The sequence below is a fragment of the Syzygium oleosum genome, unplaced genomic scaffold (genome assembly GCF_021117445.2).
Source record: "Syzygium oleosum isolate NSW1041296 unplaced genomic scaffold, Sole_v2.1 Sole_v2.57, whole genome shotgun sequence".
NCBI classification, from domain to species: domain Eukaryota; kingdom Viridiplantae; phylum Streptophyta; class Magnoliopsida; order Myrtales; family Myrtaceae; genus Syzygium; species Syzygium oleosum.
The window spans coordinates 950221-968787 of NW_026607541.1; the positions used below are offsets into that span (position 1 = coordinate 950221).

General features: G+C 38.8%; 2 protein-coding genes across 3 annotated transcripts; one reads left to right on the top strand and one right to left on the bottom strand.

The window, feature by feature from the left end:
• Positions 1-6699: 6699 nt before the first annotated feature.
• On the top strand, positions 6700-10969 carry LOC115687324 (uncharacterized). Of its 2 annotated transcripts, XR_004006444.2 has the most exons (8): positions 6700-7264; positions 8090-8337; positions 8539-8694; positions 8863-9019; positions 9160-9302; positions 9451-9486; positions 9665-10482; positions 10593-10969. XR_004006444.2 is itself a non-coding variant. In XM_030612833.2 (7 exons), the coding sequence occupies exons 1-7, from the start codon at positions 7189-7191 to the stop codon at positions 10391-10393; spliced, it is 1545 nt and encodes a 514-aa protein (XP_030468693.2). In that variant the 5' UTR covers positions 6700-7188; the 3' UTR covers positions 10394-10529. The 2 variants fall into 2 exon arrangements, 1 of the variants encoding a protein (XP_030468693.2); XM_030612833.2 differs by lacking the exon at positions 10593-10969 and having other exon boundaries at positions 9665-10529.
• A 1267-nt stretch (positions 10970-12236) lies between these two features.
• Positions 12237-16275, bottom strand: LOC115687308 (short-chain dehydrogenase RED1). The gene is made up of 3 exons (XM_030612823.2): positions 15745-16275; positions 13313-13472; positions 12237-12820 (listed from the first exon to the last, which is right to left on the bottom strand). The coding sequence occupies exons 1-3, from the start codon at positions 16106-16108 to the stop codon at positions 12484-12486; spliced, it is 861 nt and encodes a 286-aa protein (XP_030468683.2). The 5' UTR covers positions 16109-16275; the 3' UTR covers positions 12237-12483.
• Positions 16276-18567: the final 2292 nt, after the last annotated feature.

Sequence of the window (18567 nt, forward strand, 5' to 3'; positions counted from 1 at the left end):
GATGATAAAGATGGCTATAGGAAGGAGACGAGGATCTAAGGCGGCTAGCAAGTATCATTTAGAAGGGGGTGAATAGGTGATTTCAACAATTCTTGATAAATTTAAAACGGAATTCAAAAGATCAAGAACTGAGTCTAAACTTTGAGTACAAAGTTTCGGATTCTAAACAATTTTTGGAAACAATTTAGCAAGTGTGCAACAAAAAGGAGTTTAGTGATTCAGTTTATATCAAGTCATATAGTGGTTCGGCTTATATCAAGCCTACGTCCACTCTCCCACGCAAACAACCTACTGGTTAGATTCCACTATATGATCATCAAGAGATTATAATTATGAGCGATAATACTCAGTGTATGATAGGTCTCACCATCTCACTCAATCACTCTTTCAGTACTTCTCTTTAGATAAAAAAAAAAGTTCTAGTCCACGAAAGACAAGTATATACAATCAAAGTTCATTCAGATTTTGAAATTCTAGAATCTGGAGATTGTCTCTTGCTTTTGCTTCTTGGCACCTGGTTTCATTTTATACTCATCTATTTCCAATCTAGCCATTGGAAAGTTTTCAGAGGGTCGTCTTCCAATCTACCCATTGGACAAATCTCTATTAAGAGGATTAAGTAGCCATTGGGTGACAAAATATGAATTTCCACTGATTCTGGTTGCCCATACAACTAAAATCTTGGTTTCCATAACTAGAACTTTTCTGTTTAGAAAATAACTTATCTCGAGATTAAGTTGCCAATCATTTAAGATGTCTTGCATATTAAACCGTTGTAAAACAATCTTCAAGATTGAATCAATTAAATCTTTCTAAATATGAAACCCAAACCCAATCACTAGCCGTTATATATGTTTGAATTTGTGTTACATTCTAGACTTACATTCTGAACTTGTGTTAGGATGTAAACATGAGAAGTTCTCTGAGTCTGAAGTTCTTCATCTCTAGTATAAAGTCCGAAGATATCCAACTCTAGTTTCAATCTTATGGTCCTTTTAAGTATATTGGCAATTGTGGCTCCACCTCGCTATTCATCTATCATTGGTACTTCCAAGCTTTACCGAACTCCTCATTCTAAACTTGTTCACCTTATACTTAGGTACCTCTGGCTTGTAAACACATCTATGCCCAATGTCTTGTTCACCAATGATAGAGAACTCATTCCTTTCAAGACATCATCTGCATAACTACTTGTGCATCTTTCACCTGGTTATTCAACCATTAAACATGTTAATAGCCTTTGATTATTTTGTCATCTTCAAAACATCATAAGGGATTTTCCCAAACAGGATCAACAAGAAGAAAGAAGAAGAAATTTTATGCTAATTTTTCTTCTTTTGTGTTTTTTAATTTTGAAGTGATGACAATGACGATGGGGAATATAATGATGGGAAAGCGACAATGATAATGGGAAGAAGAAATAGAAAAATTCATATTAACATTTTTCGTTAGCCAAATTGATGGAGTTAATGGGATGACTTGATTGCATCAATTTGACAAGTTTTAGTTATAAATTGTACTTTTTGAAAGTTTTAGGATTTAATTGAACTTTTGCGACAAGTTTAGTACTTCTGATACATTTATCCCTTTAATAAATATCTAGAAATAAGGAAATATATAAGCAATAAATTCGTTTTTTACTCTCTTCTATCAAAATTTTTTTGGGCATCCTTAGAATTAACCCCTTATTATATGCTCAGTAAAGGTAATTAATGGACGGGCAACCCGCTCTGCCTACACAAGCTCGCCTTGGCCTGAAAGGTAAATGACACGTTCAGGTAACATTCTTACACAAGAAAGTCCAATCCGCTCATCCTCAACCCAACCTAGCCCAAAAATTATTGTTTAAATTTTTATGATGGCTTGAGCAACACATTAAGCCTGATCTTTAAACACTGCCTAGCTAGAACCCTCCCAATGATCACCTCTAAACTACAATTTATCATTGAACATAAGATTGTCCTTGATTTCATAAAACTTTAACTAATAACTTATCAGGGTAATTATTTGCTAAAGTGGCTTGATAATCAAACACTTAAATTTGCATACAAGTATCTCATCGATAGGATGACTAAGATGAAACATTTACCTTCGGTAATTTTTTGATTTGTAGATGAAAATGTGAGGTTAGGGTTTTTGATTGGACCTAATTTAACCTCAGTTCGTCGATTTGGGACAAGGAAAGTGTTGACTGACATTGTACTACATGATTTTGATATCATTTGCTCGGTGAGCCTGTCGGAGGATTTTTTTGTTAAACAAATACCACGTATGATTTTCTGATAAGTGAAATTGCTGATGTTATGCAAGAGAATATTCTTTAAAATAATGGAAGATAATTGATTGATTGAAAAGTTGTGGCATCAAATGAGCATTATACAAAAGTTGTGACGCTATTAGGGTCATTTTCCCAATTATTTTTATCAATTTTGAAAGGATGTACCATGAACAATATCTTAATATACATCTAGTTTGAGGAAATATATAAACAATAAATTCGTTTTTTACTCTTTTCTATTAAGAGCACTTTGGGCATTGTGATTAATTGATCCTTAAAATGTATATTTTATTGTCTTGTTGGTAAAGTAATCAATAGAAGGGTGGCCAGCTCGGACTACCGAAGCCCGCCTGAGGTAAACTGGCAGGTTTAGGCAATACTTTTATACGTGAAAGTCTGACCCGCTCATCTTTAACTCAGCCAAGCCTACAAATTATTTTATTAATTTTATATGATGGATGGGTTTGGGCAACATATTAGACCCGAATCTTTAAATCCGGCCTAACCAAAGCTCTCCCAATGATCACCTCTCCACTACAAATTTATAATTCATTAATTGTCCCTCATTTCCTAAAACCTTAACAAATAACTGATCAAAGGGTAATTATTTACTAATGTGGCTTGATAATCAAACGGTCAAATTTGCATATCAATATCTCGTTGAGAGGAAGAGCAAGATGAAGTTTCACCTTCGGCAATTTTTTGATTTGCAGATGAAAATGTGGGGTTAAGGTTTTCAATTGGACCTAATTTAACCATAATTCGTCAATTTGGGCAAGGAAAGGGCTAAATGATGTCATTCCACATGCTTTTGATGACATCATTTCCTCGGCGAGCCCAGTCAGATGATTTTATGTTAAATGGATTTACCAATAAAGGAAATTGCCGATGTCACGCATAAACAGTTTCCAAAAGTAATAGAACTTAAGTGATCAATTGAAAAGTTATGACACTAAACGAGTGTTGTACGAAAGTTGTGATGCTATTAGTATCTTTTTCCTGATTATTTTAATTAATTTAGAAATAATGTCACACAAACAGTTCTTTAATAATTATCTAGTTTGAGGAAGTATATAAGTAGTAAATTTGTGTTTTACTGATCTTTTCTATCGAGAGTACTTTTGGCATTGTGATGAAATGATTCTTAGAATGTACTCTTTATTGGATGGTTAATACATATAATCAACAGTTGCATCCAAGATTGTTGACTCAATTACTGTTGATTCATTCATGTTGTTGATTCTTCAAATTGTCGATTCTTCAAGTTATCACATGTTGATAATAATTAAAAATTAGACATTTTTTGGTGCAAACAAATTCCCCCTATTCAATTCTTTTGAAGGGGAAATTTGTATGCACCATGAATCATTCAATTCTTTTGAAGGGGGAATTCGTTTGCAACAAAAAGTGTCCAATTCATCAATAATTCAATTTTTTTTAAATGAGAAAACCAAGAATCATCATGTGCCCATTTGTCATCGACAAATTTGATTTTTCTTGCCAAATTTAATCTTTTCAGATGCATCATATGTCACATTCTTTTCCACGAAAGGCACGTAATATCTATCATGCGGTCCTCTATCTCTATTCTTAAATAATTGCCTGTACTTAGACACTCTCGTTGCCAATTGGAATAAATCGGCAAAAACTTCGAATTTTTCTCTAAAATTGAATTTCAATCCACTGAAAGTCAAATTTATGAATTCTTTCTCTAGAAGTGAGGTAAGGCATCTATTTTTAACCATTTTGAATCTAGACATGAATTAATCTACCGATGCATTATTTTGCTGCTTGATAGTAGCCAAATTAGCAATAAACACATCGAAAACTCGCATATAGAATTGGAAATGGAATTGTGTCTCCATTTGCTCCTAGGAATATATAGAATTGGTCGGTAAAGATGTATATCATGTAAAGGCTGTCTTAGATAATGATAATGGAAACAGCCTTAACTTTCAACAATGAGCATGAGATGCATTACCACATTATGCACTGAATTGACTAACATGCTCCACTGATGATTGATCATCTTCGCTAGAAAAAAAGGATGAAATCAGGCATTTCAAAACCTCTTAGATATGATACTGAATCTATCTACTTGGGATACGGCTTCTATATACAGGCCTAATGTATCCCATATCACACTCGTATTGCCGCATCGTTTGGTCAAACATTAGTTGAGCACTTTGCTGATTTTGCACAAAAACTACATGCGCCACAACAAGTCGTGCTCTAGGAACAGCTGTGGCAATGGTTGTGCTAAATATTGTGAAACTGGCTGTGATAATTGTTGTGGAACTTGCTGGCGGCCTGCCATGGTTATTGACGACAACATTGGGCTTGTGCAGCATGGGCACATTGCCACTATTGTTTCCACTTAAATTGGCTCGAGCAAGATTTGGCAAATTACTCCCATTGGTAAACATTGGCCCACAGGTCTTTGTTGTACCAACAGAATTTGCAGTATTAGGCAAATTACTTCCACCGATAGGTATTACTCAACATGTTTGGGTTGTACCAATAGAAGCTATAGTATTAGGCAAATCACTTCCACTGATTGGTATCACCCTCAGGTCTGGGTTGTACCAACAAAAGCCGTAGTATTAGGCGAATTGAACCTTGTACTCTGTCATTACCAAGTTGAGGTGACAAATTATTATCGCTAGCATTGTTAGGATCAAGTTGATTCCTCATGGGCACCATTGTATTTCCTCAAATCAACCACACTAGTCCACCAGGCATGCCAAAAAGATATTTCACTGGAATTGCTCCCGCGAAGAAATATTTTTCACCGAAAGTAGTTCTTCGGCTTTTATAAGTACATTAGGGTTGTGTGCCAACTCCGGATAAAGATTATCTCATGCGAAAGCAAATCAACTTCTCCAATTCAAATAGCATTGTACAATCCCAAACCAAGCTGGAATTTAATCGATGACAAGACCTGAAAATTACAGACTTGATGACATAACAGGATATGAACAAACTATCTCAGAATTTAGTTGACGACACTACTTGGAAACATAAAGGTATTACGCCGGAATTTAATTGGCAATGCCGTACTGAGATAAAGATGCACACCGGAATTTAATTGACAATGCAAATCTGAAAGCTATGACTAAAGAAAGTAAATTGCAGTACAAAAGTAAGGATACTAAAAGATAATAAATTTGTTTGATTTATATGGGGGAGGGGCTCCGAAGAGTATGGTGTGGCTATTTAAAGCCTATAATCGATGGTTATCAACTAAGGTTACAAATAGAAGTTGCAAATGGTACTACAAAAAATTAACTTCCTAGTGGTTATGAGAAGTTACAAAGAGATGTTACACATAGATGTTATAAAGAGAGTTTACGAATGGTTATCACAAAGAAATAACTTATTAGTGGTTACAAGAAGTTACAAAGAGACACCAGTTTCTTAGACTACCAACATGCCTGCATTGGTACAATCCAAACAAACAAATGTTACAAATAGTTACCGAATGGTTATTGACAGTTAGTCGACGATTTCTTCGACTCCGTTACTTTGATGGTTACTTTTTTGACTGTTGCATCCGAAATTGTTGACTTCACTATTGTCAATTCCTTCACGTTGTTGATTTTTCAAGTTATCACATGTCGATAATAACTATAAATTGGACATATTTTGGTGCGAACAAATACACACAATGTGGGTTTGCACATATTGTAGCCCCACCATTGGGGTGAATTATGAAGGTTCTCTTCTATAAGATTTCTTGAAAAAAGATAGACCGGGGGCTCAATTTTCTAATTTTAAAAAGAAAAAGTAGAATGATTCTTATGTTAGCACAAGAGATTCATATTTTGTTATGCTCGCTGAAATATTCCTTTAGAAAGAACGGTTTATTTTCACGAATTAGGAGCTCATTCTTACCGGTCGGATCCATTTTCGGTCAACATCGATAAACAACAACTAAAAGTATATCTTTCCATAATCGTCCTTCAAGATTATGTCTTTATCATCGCTTGAGCAAGTAACATCCATGCAGCTTCAATAGCGAACGATAACGGAATATTAGGTGTCGTAAGCGCGGCAATTTCGCCCCGCCTTAAGTATGAGATAATGGCGAAACGGGCGATCACGAGACCGATGATCGACGAAGCGACTCGAGTCGGGGTTTCTGTAATTCGTTGGGTATCTGGTCTGTCGTAATTTATTGTAAAATACTCGCATTTTATTTTTCACAGTAATGTCTCTGAAGAATATCATCATGGGTAAGATCTACATAAGGTGTGAAATTAAATTAGTGAGATTTACTTTCTGCTAAAATACATTAATGAGATTGCCCAAAAAAAAAAATGAGGATGTGTTGTAAACTTCATCCTCCTCTTCATTGTCTTACCATCTGAGGAGCAAGGCCCTCTGTTCAAAATGCCTCAGCCACCCTCCCTCCCTCCCTCCCTCTTCATATCGACCAATCCCCCTCTCCCTCTCCCTCTCCCTCTTCTGCAACTCTCTCTCTGTCTCTCTCTGTCTCTGCTCGTGCATCAAACCGTCTTCTAGGGTTCTTCAGTGGCGCACGGCGAGCGGCTCTTCTTGGTTCTTGAATCCCATGTGAATCTTGGCGCTCGCCCTCTTGTGATTCGAGTTACTTGCCCATTTCTTCTCCCGTGTGGTCTCGCCAATATTCCTCTGCTGGGTTTTGCTCCAATTCTTGATTCGTCCCGGTGTGTGGCTCCTCCAATTGAGGCCGCTTTTGCGTTCAAAGACCGAATCTTGACCGGTTTCGCGACGTGGGTGTTTCGTTTCTTCCGACGGCTGGGTTCTTGGTTCGATGCTGCGTCTTGGGTTCGGGAGCTATGGGCGGGTTTTCTGTGGATGAACGTGGTGCTTAGGGTTTTCGTCGCTTCGGATAAGTAGGAATCCCTGTGCGGGCGTGTTCAGTTCTGATGAATAGCGTGTTCAGCGAGCAGATACTGGCGGACAAGCTCTCCAAGCTCAACAGCACACAGCAGTGCATTGAGAGTAATGCCATCTTAATCCTCGTCCTCTCTTTGTGTTCATTTTCCGCATCTTGGCGTTACTGGAAACCTGTTTTCTTAGTGAATATCTTGTTTAGGATGTGTGTAGGATGATGGCTATCATGGTTAAGATGTCGTATATTTTTATGCCTTCATCTGTAAGTAGTTGGTTAGATTGTGTTTTGTGGTTCTGGTTCCAGATTGGGATTATAGTCTTAAGCATAGTTTTTGAAATTTGCAGTTCCTGGTTCTCTATGTTTTTCTGTCCTAAGTTTTTCTGGAATCCCATCCTTGTAATATTATTCAAGATGGTTACGGCTGATCTAGGGAATTTAGCAGATGTCCAATAAAGTCTTCAGTTTCTTTGCATCCATTGACGGGTACATGTTCTTTGAGATGCGGATTTACAAAAGACCCATGTACTCTGTTTCATGCAATTTGAAATTTTGATTGTTAGGGTCTAGGTATTGTTTGAAGATAATGCTGAGTGGCCTAACAAGATGAGGTTTGTGTATAGTGAAGGAAATGTAAAGCATGGTAATAGGCAATCTAGTTCATTGGTTGTAGGTTTTGCTTTTGGGATCAATTTTTCTTGTTCTTGCCCGTCGTCGTATAGCATCCGGAAGTGCTCAATTATTCTGATCTGCAAGGATGCTGTCGGTTATTGGAAATATCTCTTGTTACATCAAGGTTACATTGAATTTCGGCCTAGACTAGGAATGGTTTTCACTTTATTGCTGTGATTTCTTCTACGGTTGTCCTGAACCTGATTGCACAAATCAACTATTTTATTCTTATGGTTTTGTTTTCCTTTATGCACTATTCACAGCTCTGTCACATTGGTGTATATTTCATCGAAGTAAGGCGGAGCTGGTTGTTGCAACATGGGATAAGCAATTTCACAACTCGGAAATGGTTCAGAAAGTTCCTCTATTATATCTTGCAAATGACATACTGCAAAACAGCAAGCGCAAGGGAAATGAATTTGTGAATGAATTCTGGAAGGTTCTTCCAGCAGCACTTAAAGATGTTGTTGAGAAAGGCGATGATCGTGGGAAGAATGTAGTTTCAAGATTGGTGGGTCTGCCATTTAATGTTCTTGCATGTGTGTTGTTCTTTTCCCTTCTTCTCTGAAGCTGTGTATGTTTCTATGCAAACTCTATAAGATATTGCAGGTGAAGTATGAAAGTTCTGCCAATGCAGTCTTGGACCTTGATTGAGTATCTGTTTACCTTTTTTGTAAGCAGAAAGATAACTTATTCAATGTTTTTTTGGTAGGTTGTTATCTGGGAAGAAAGAAGAGTATTTGGATCCCGTGCACAGAACCTCAAAGATTTAATGCTTGGAGAAGAAGTTCTTCCTCCCTTGGAATTAAACAGAAAGCGTTCACGTTCTGTCAGGATTGTTAAAAGGGATTCACGCTCAATTAGAACGGTTAGAATGAGAATGTTGCCACATAATACTTTGTTTTCTGTCTCAAGTAAATTGGATTTTATTTTCTTAGTATTCTAGGAACTTTCTTCATCATGGCTGCATGCTTTTGTTCTATTCCCCTGTGAGATTGGAATTGACGCTAATTAGATGTCATCCCTTTTACATCAGAAATTGTCGATTGGATCGACAGCTGAAAAAATTGTTTCGGCAATTCACCTGGTTCTTAGTGAGCATCCTAACGAGGATGTGGAGATGAGTAACTGCAAGTCTGCTGTCCATCGTGTGAGGAAGATGGAGAAAGATGTTGATGTAGCCTGTGCGACTGGTAAGCTGAAACTAACTTGTAGTTTACTTTGGTGTGGACTTCATTCTGCTCGAAAGACTAGCACTTAAATTCCTGGGGTCTACGGAAAGCTTTTTGTTATTCAAGACTTGAGTATGTAATTTGTCCTTGTCTGCCTTCAGCTAAGGATCCAAAGAGGCGAACATTGGCTAAAGAGCTTGAGAATGAAGAGAACACCTTAAAGCAGTGCATCGAGAAACTCAAATCAGTCGAACCAAGTAGAGTATTACTTGTATCTCATTTAAAAGAAGCACTGCATGAACAGGTATTTAATTGGAATGATTATCGATTATTCTGCTCTTTGCAATGAGGCAGAATAAGGTTATTATTGCAAGTTCTGCACGTGTACGTTACAGATTTGGGCACTCATCTGTTTATCATTCTGATCTTTATCACCCTTCATCTTTTTTCAGGAATCTCAGCTTGAGAATGTTCGAACTCAAATACAGGTATGCATTTTCTCAGTTTAGCTTATTCTCAAATCTTCGTGAACTCAAATGTCTACATTGAATTTTTCTGTTGATATCCTATTGCTTAACTACTTAAAACTTTTGTCTGGTTTTTGCTTGGATAAGTTATTTACGCTTCTTCAGGACTAGTAACTATAAGATGTCTTATCACAATTAGGTGGCACAAGCACAAGCAGAAGAAGCTGAAAGTATGAGAAAACAGCTAATGGACGAAGATTATGTATTCAAATCGCCCACCTCTGCTACTCAAGGCCTTGATATAAATGCAAAAGGGAGACAAACGCCCAAGAGGACAGCTGCAGCCATTGCAGCTGAGGTTGCAGACAAGCTCACAGCTTCTAGCTCCTCACAACTGATTATGAGTTCAGTTTTGTCAACGTTTGCTGCTGAAGAGGCAAAGAGTGCTGGGCATACAAAGAGCTCCATTAAATCAGAGAAAACAACACCAGTATCAGATGCTAGTGCTTTTATGCCATCTCAGCCACATACTGCTCCTTCGAACCAGTTTGTCGTTGTTCACCAGCAAAACATTCAGCAGAATCAAGGCTCGGTGTCTCAAAGTCCATATTTACTTCCAAACCAGTCTCCTCAGCAGTATTTGCAGCAGCCCTCTGGAGCAAGGATGCCCTCCTATGGTTATGTTAACTTCCCAACCATGTCGGCCGGACCATCCCCACCACCACATGTGTCGAGTGCAGTGGTGCCTTTGAGTCAGCAGTCGTTACCCATGGCACAGAAACAACCAATGGCTTTGTCTCAGCAGCCGGTTGCTTTAACTCCACAACAACCCATGCCCTTGAGTCAACAACTGCCCATTCCTCCTAGTTTTCGGCCGCTTCAGCCACCAGGCATGGTGTATTATAGTCATCAGCACCATTCCCAGTAAAATTGCAATAATGAGGATGCATATTCTGTGGCAGCTTTGTCGCGACAAATTTGAGTAACTTTGTGGAGAGTTTGGTTTCCAGTTAACAGGTGAGACCATTTGAAATGTCATATAAAGCAAAAGCATTTATAGAGAGCGGCTGAAATAATTTGTCATTTTGAGGGTTGAATTGTAACCTTGGATTGTGTTTCGAATGTAGGTTTTGTTCAATATAAACAGCCGATCTGGCCTTTAGTACTACCAGTAAAGCAGGCAAAATTATTGGGTGCTCTCGACCTATTCATCTTCTCTCCTATGAGCCACTGGTCTGGACATGGGGAGCATGTTGATCGTAGCAGGCGGTATGTGAATATGAGCTGGTTTTGTGCTGATAGGTTTCAGCATTAATAACTCAGCTAATTGCTAGGTTAGTCTAGGACTAAACCACAGGTTGAGTCAGTTAGTTACTTGAGAATTGGGAGAAAGTTATCTGGCCTCCTGTAGTAGCGAGTCTTGGCCCATAATTTTTAGGTTTCTCTTTCGGACTCGAGTCCCCGTGTAATGTCATTCACTGTTGAGAAATAATCAGATGAGAGGATCTGGAGACGTGGTGTTTTTCAATCCTAATTGGTGTGCAGACCTCAGGGTGATTCGAGCCCTTAAGACTCGGTGAGCCTGTGCCGGTAGCAAAGAGGGTTCCTTTGTTTCATTCCGAGCCCCTAAACAGGTCTTTCCTTATGACCCTCGACTGGTCGGAGGCCATTGCTGGTGCTCCACGTTTCAAAGACCAAGGCAAACGACTACTTTCCTAATGATTTTGATTGTGCGTGAAATGTCGAGAGATCTCTTTCTGCTCAAATCACAGTGACACCACACCCCGTAATTTCGAGGCCGGACTGCATGTAGGTAGGGGGTGGGTCGGAGGCTTTGGCTGACGTCATACGTAAAGAGATCGGGAGTCATTGGTAACAGGGACTACAGCTCGGTTCTAGACACACCATATGTGAACCACAGCTCGTCCTTTGGGCTCACAGCCTAAAACTTTCGGGTTCGGGCCGGTCTTCGGGCCCGTTGCTAGAGAAGCCTGCGAAACCCGGTCCAACTTGATTGCACTTGCAAAACTCAAGGAAAGAATGCAAAGAATAAAAGCATAGAGACCATGAAAAGCGGAAGATATCACATTCATACACAAAAGCCGAAGTTAGCTAATAAAACCCAAAAGCAGAGAGAACAAGTAAGGCTCGCAGCTTGTGAAAACATAGGTTTGAGGAGGAAACAGGATAAAAACATAGTAGGAGTTTCAGTTGAAATCCGGCAAAAACAACAAGAAATTGCCCTTGACAAGCTAATTCCAATAAGTTCGGACAAAAGAGATCAGGGTGTTGATTTCATACTTGATGCAGGAAATTTATTTGAACCTCTTTACCATCTCCTCTATTCCTACCGAGGATAGTACTTCTTTTACGAACGTTAGATTACCCAGGATCATCAAAATGAAATGAGTTCCAGAAATTTTTCAAGCGAAATATAATGCGGTACTAGTCTCACCACCAACCATTTGGGCAGAAGGATATATGAATGGCCGATTTAAGGGAAAATTGTACAAATTCTAAACCTCATGAACTTTTCAATTGATCAAACCAAATCCTAAACCTTTACTGAAGAGAAACAAATCAAGTCCTAAATCTTTCAATTGATTTAATTAAGTCCTAAAGCTTTACCGAATGATGCAATTGATTTGAAAAACACATTAAAAAGTATGGCACGTAAACAATTCTATATTTCAAAGTGACACGTAATCAATTTCAGATACATCTTATTGAAATGACCTAGTTGCACTTTTCACAAAAGATTTAAGAATTAATTATACCAATTGGAATATTTAGTTTTTGATTGCATTTTGTGCATAAGGTTTAGGACTTCCAGTCCACATTATCCACCTATTAAATTACGAGTCACGAAAGTCAACAGTTTCCCCACAATTCTTCACAACAACCTTTTCTTCTCCATTTTCCTTGTCCTTATTTCTGGGGAGAACAATTTTATGTTCTGTAAATTGCGGGAACAAGCCAAAAGTATATAAAGGGAGACCTGCTGACGCTGGGTCATACCTAACATTTCATTGCCTTCCTCATTATGAAATCCCGAACGCAGATTGGCAGATGGTATATAATACTGCTCACGGTCGAATACTGGCCGTAGGAGAACCAAGCAGGTGGATTCTTTCTTAATATTGCAGACACAGCCTCCGTGGCAAACTCTTCGGCAGGGGTCGCTTTGATTCCCTGAGAGAAGTGAGCCCTGTCACGTATCACTGCCTCAAACGGTTTATACAGCTTCCACTCGGGCATCTTGTTGTAGCTTGCAACTGCAGAATTTCCAATGTTCGATTTGATAGCACCAGGGACAATGTTAATGACATCGATTCCAAGCGGTTTTAGCTCCAACCTGCTCATCCCAAATAACAAAATGTTACCTGAATAAAATTTCACTGCACCTTGTTCTGGACTTACGTATTGCCATATGAACCCACATCTACAGATTGGCAGGTACAAGAACGTTTTCTTGTTAGCATCATGTTGTAGCTAAGGTCATTTAAGGACTCAAAAAAGTATTTAACCTTTACCCATTTTTTGCTTAAAAAAAGAACTCTCGAGAGTTACTGTCTTGAACTAAGATATTTGGTAAAGAGAGGGAACAACTATTTTATTCCTAGCGTACTCCTTCCTTAATACCTATTACCTATTTCTTTGTTTGGTTGGTGTGATAAAGAGAGACATTCAACTAGGCCATAGGTACTTCTCAGAGCTATTTCCACGGCATTCGTCATTCCATTCCATTTCTATCTCATTCTATTCCCCCAATCATACGAGGCATTTTTTTACAACAGGGTGACACCACCCTAAAGAAAAAGAACGAGAAGATCAACAATGCTCTCACCTGAGAGTATCAGTCATTGAATGGAGGGCAGCTTTTGATGAAATATAAGAACCTGCCCATGGTCCATTTGTCAAAGCAGCAACACTCCCCATGTTAGCAACTTTTCCCTTCTTCCTAGTTGCCATGTGAGGGACAGCAGCTTGAATCATTCTCAATGATCCTGTGGGAAATATTGAGAAAATGTATGAGAAGAAGATACTTTACACTCACTTCACAGTTGCCAAGAGACTGAAAGAAAATGAAATTGGAATTGGGCAGGTCCACATCTTAGATGGAAGACACCATTTTATAACCCATGTAACGATGGACTGCCCATGACATCATTAAAATGAAGTTTAAATGTTTGTTTTGTCACAATTAACTAGCACGAGATCAGCTTAAACTTAAGGGAAGGCACGGACAATTTTCAACCAAAACTTGCTCAAGGATTCTAATGCTGTATAAAAACCCAGTAAATAGTAAATCCCACCAATCCCAAACTACCGCAGACACCTCCAATCTGAGCACCAGACAAATGTTTTCCAGTTTGAGCCATGCTTGCATAGAGAGATAGAACTTTGTTCCAACCATCATAAAGGAGTTGGATTGAAGCAGCAGAAAGGATCACAGAGAAAATTTTGAAAACTATAAGCTGCAAGTTGAATGGGGTGGCAGCTGAATGTTTTAGTTTTATTGGAAACATTGACAGTGGCAAATAAGCTTGACACTTAGATCACCTACTAAAATGCAGTCTTATTCATTCTTTACTGCCATACTACTGTCTCCACTCTCTAGCACACACAGAAGGAGTGTGCGGTTCCTATGTTGAAAGGACATCTACCATAAGTAGACACGATTCTAATCTTTTGGAATCTGAAACCTATTCCTGACCCTTTGAAACCCCCTTTAAACAACCTATGGGTCCACACAAGTCTCAAGGTACCCATTACTTCCTCTGACATGTGATCAGTTTTGAACTAAGACTCTGCAGCTGTAACATCCAGCTGTCATCAGTGATAAAAGAGATACAATTGTGTTACTTAAGTTAATCATCGAGGTCAAAGTATTTTGCAATATGCTATGAACATAGTCCCAGGCTAATTGCAACTTGCAAGAATATGATGCAACTGGTAAAGAACATAAATTCAGGATGAGTATGTATATAAGCAGAGATGCAGAATAATTGCCTCTGAGAACTATAGTTTTACAACTCTAATATTGACCTATAGATCTTGAAGAAGTCTTTTTCCTGGAGTTTTGACCACAAATAACGGGACATTATCAATATGATCTTTATGATCTGCATCAATTTAGAGATTTCTGGATGAAGAGAATTGACAATGAAAAATTTTCTGATTCAGAACATGAAATTACCAGATTTGATATTGTGAAAGAAAGCATCTGAGTTACTTTTTGGTACTAACCTACCCCTTTTTGTTCACTGCAGGATATACATCTGCTTCCATGTGATGTCTGGCGTAAAACTAATAGACTGGATTGGCAAGGAGATGACTAAGACAACCCTGTCTAAAGCTAATCACCACGACAATTGAGAAAAATGCTTTTACAGTGTCTAAATATTCTGCATAAGCCCATTCTGTGTTTTTGAGCCGAAATTCTTGTACCGAGACAAATGCACCGTGGATAGGACAAAGTAGAATGCAGCTGTGTTGTTGCTATATCTTACGATGGTGCTTTCAAACCAGGATTTAAAGTTCATTTACTATTAAGTATTCTCCGCTGACACATCCAAAAGCTATACTATACCGGTGATATGGGATCCTAAGAAATCAAGCTAAAGTGCAAGGCGGTGGTCGGGCTACGAAATTATTTGCACCACCCGATGGTGTGGGGAACCGAACATGTGCTATGCGTCTAAATCACACAAACACATCTCTATTCTTTAAATCACTAAGTCAATCCCATTCGTTGTTATGGGGAATCGATCCCGTGTCATGTGTCTAAATTAGACCACACACACATCTTCAGTCCTCAGACCATTAAGTCAGTACTGTGGTTGCATCGGAAACAAGCACATCCCCAGGCAAACAACTCATCCGCGGGACCCCCCATGTTGTAAGAGTTTCACTCTTTCTGGTTGCTTAGCAACAAACAGAGTAGATCTATTATCAGCAGGAGAGACATTTTGAGCCAAGCAGGAACTTTGAGCTGTCTATGTAAAGCCTTGAAGTAGCAGCATGTACTATCTCATCCGGCACATCTACCGACAACAAAAAAAGCATTCTTTAAACAGTAAGGACAGTTCCCACGACTCACTCTACGTCCATAAACAGCTAATAAATTCGCCCAGAACACCGCATTTCAACACAAAGCGCAGTGATTGCATCCACTCGTACAGCCCAGAAACCAAAATCAATCAACCCCAGAACACACCTCAAGCAGCGAATCGAGATCGTGCAGGGAACAAACAAAACCATTATCACATCCATTACCATAGACGTTGGTATCGTACGTCTTCTGGAGGGTAGCAATCGGGATCTCCGCCAGAGGGCCCACGCACTGGACTCCGGCATTGTTGACCAGTACATCGATCCTTCCGAACCTGTCCATCACGTCCCCGACCACCTGCTTCACGCTCCCCTCGGAGAGCACGTCCAGCTCCTGGAGATGGAACCTCGAGTCCCCGTCGAGGTCGGCCATGGAGGAGAGGGACCGGCCGGTGGCGACGACGCGGCAGCCCCGGGCGGCGAACGCCAGGGCCATGGCGTGGCCGATGCCGCCCTGCGAGCACCCGGTGATCAGCACCACCTGCTGCCGGTCGTCGTCGCCGCCGCCGCCGCCGCCGCCGCTAGCCATCGGAGTCGCGAAATGGGTGAGCCCCGATTGCGACGGAGGGGTCGGAACAAGATCGAGAGCGGTGTAAAGGCGAGAGCTTGACGATGAAAACGAAGGAGGCAGGGGGAGTGTATGTAGGCTGGCTCAGCCTGCTCTGTGTCGTGGAGTGTGGAGCACTGCCGTGCGGTTGTGGTGGGTGTGTGGTTTTGGCATGCTGAGGAGTGTACTCAGCAAAATAGCTTCTGGATGCTGTGAAGTTTCATTCCATAATTTCCTTTTTATTTTTTAATTTCATTTTTGAGATAATGACACAAATGATTCATGAATTTTGACCTAATATGTAATATAATCTCTAAATTTTTCAGCTTTTTAATATAGTCCAAAAACTTTAGCCCCGTGTACAATGTGGTCCCTGAATTTTCAATACGCTGAATGTGGTTCTTAGACGTTTTAGGGACAGTATTGAAAATTTTCATGTAATTGAGGAACTAAATTCAAAAGGTACTAAAAGCTCAAGAACCACATTCAACAAATTAAAAATTCATGGATTATATTGCATATTAAGCTAAAATTCGGAGATCATATTGAACAAATTAAAAATTCGGGAAAAACATTACACTTTGAGACAAAGTTTGACAATTTATATCATTTTCCCTTTTTTTTTTAATTTTAGGTATAAAATGCTTTTTTTTGTTGAAGGCGAAAAATATTTTAGTCATCTAGACTATCTTTACCTCCGAGCCTTAGCTCACGACTTGGTAAAGCTCGCGTGGGATTGAATCACGTGGCACGATCACGTGCGTGCATTTCCTTTTGGTAGTCGGTTAAACGAATTTCTAACTTTGCATATTTTACTTTTATGCTTGGTTTGATGAAAAATCTTTAGTCGATGTATGAGAAGTGATAAATTTACGCAATATTCTGATAATAAATGTAAAACAAATAGTTTTGATGTATATTACACGTTTAAAAGTAATTCATTGTGAATCAAATTATGATTTAGGGTTTCTCGACCTTTAGGGCGTGAACGACAAAATTTCTCTTCCCTAGCCCTATTTCTGGTTATTCTTTGGACGAGTTTATGAGCAAAAAAGTAACGTTTAATAACGATATAAATTTTTTGTTCTCGAAATAAAAATTTGTGTGATAAGTTGTTCTTAAATATCTGTTCCCAGCATCGGCGAATAGGCGGGCGACGACCGACGACTGGTAGCAAATGGCCGACAAGCGGCAGGCGACGAGCGGACGACGAGTGGCGGCGGACGACCAACACATGGCCGCGGTGGACAGCCAGTGTGCGGCAGTGGACGACTAGCGGATGGGTGGCGAAGGTGAGGGAGAGTAATAAAAGAGAGTTGTTGTTTTTGTTCCAGTTCCATAAATAGAAAAGTAAAAAATTTTAAATTTTCATCTATGGGCTAAAAATTTATCCCGGAAATAGAAAAATAAATTTATTTCACCAAATGGATTTCTATTACAAACTTGCTCTCGAGAACAAAAATAATAAAAAAATAGAAAAACATAATGGCTATCATTCGCACCCTTAATATCTCATCTTAACGAACTATCTAGCGATGGAAGTTCCACGGATACCACAAATCAAACGAAGTAGACCCCTAATTTGGAAATTGAATATAATAAGATCTAGGGTTTCAAAATTGGAGAAACTCAAAATTTGCTAGGTAGACTTATGGATGGCGTTGATTGGGAGCAAATAGCAAAGGAGCCGAATCTCCACAATAGAAGATTTTCCTATGGTATTTTATAGATGGTTCGTTTATTTCGCAAAAAATAAATGATCTAAAAAATATTTTCATGAAAATTATCGCTTGTATTGCTTATAAAAATGAATGAACAAAATTTTTATTTATTGTCTACGCAAATATTTAGATATAAATTGATATCGATAATGAAAATATTTTTTATTAACTAAATATTTCAAATAATATATATGATTATTTGAGGAATTTTTTTTTTCAATTCATTCATTTTCTGCAAACATGAACAGAGTTAAAATTGAAGTTTGAATACCCACAAACACACACTGTAATCCTAGTAACTAAATGAACTTCCATTGGCTAGGGGTTACTCCTTTCTATATGATCTCCTCTCAATTCAAGCACCTACCTTCTTAATGTTTAGCAATCTCGCTTTCCACCATTGAATAGAGTAGACGAGTGCTTAGTTGAGGCTCATCAATGCACCGCTTTGGGAGTTTGCATGTGATTTTAGCTGTTCATAGATGATGATGATCTGTCTTTCGACTTTGAAAAATAGTTACTTTCCATCATTGATTAGAGTGGGCTTCACAAGTCTTCCACGTATCTGAAAAGATCCGTCAACCAATGTATTATCGAATTCTAAGGATAAGGCATCGACGATACCTGAGCTTCTTGAAATGTTCGATTTGAGACTTGAACTTTTTTCTATACAGTAGTCTTAGAACTATGTATTTTTCATGTTAGTCCTTTTGTTGAAAG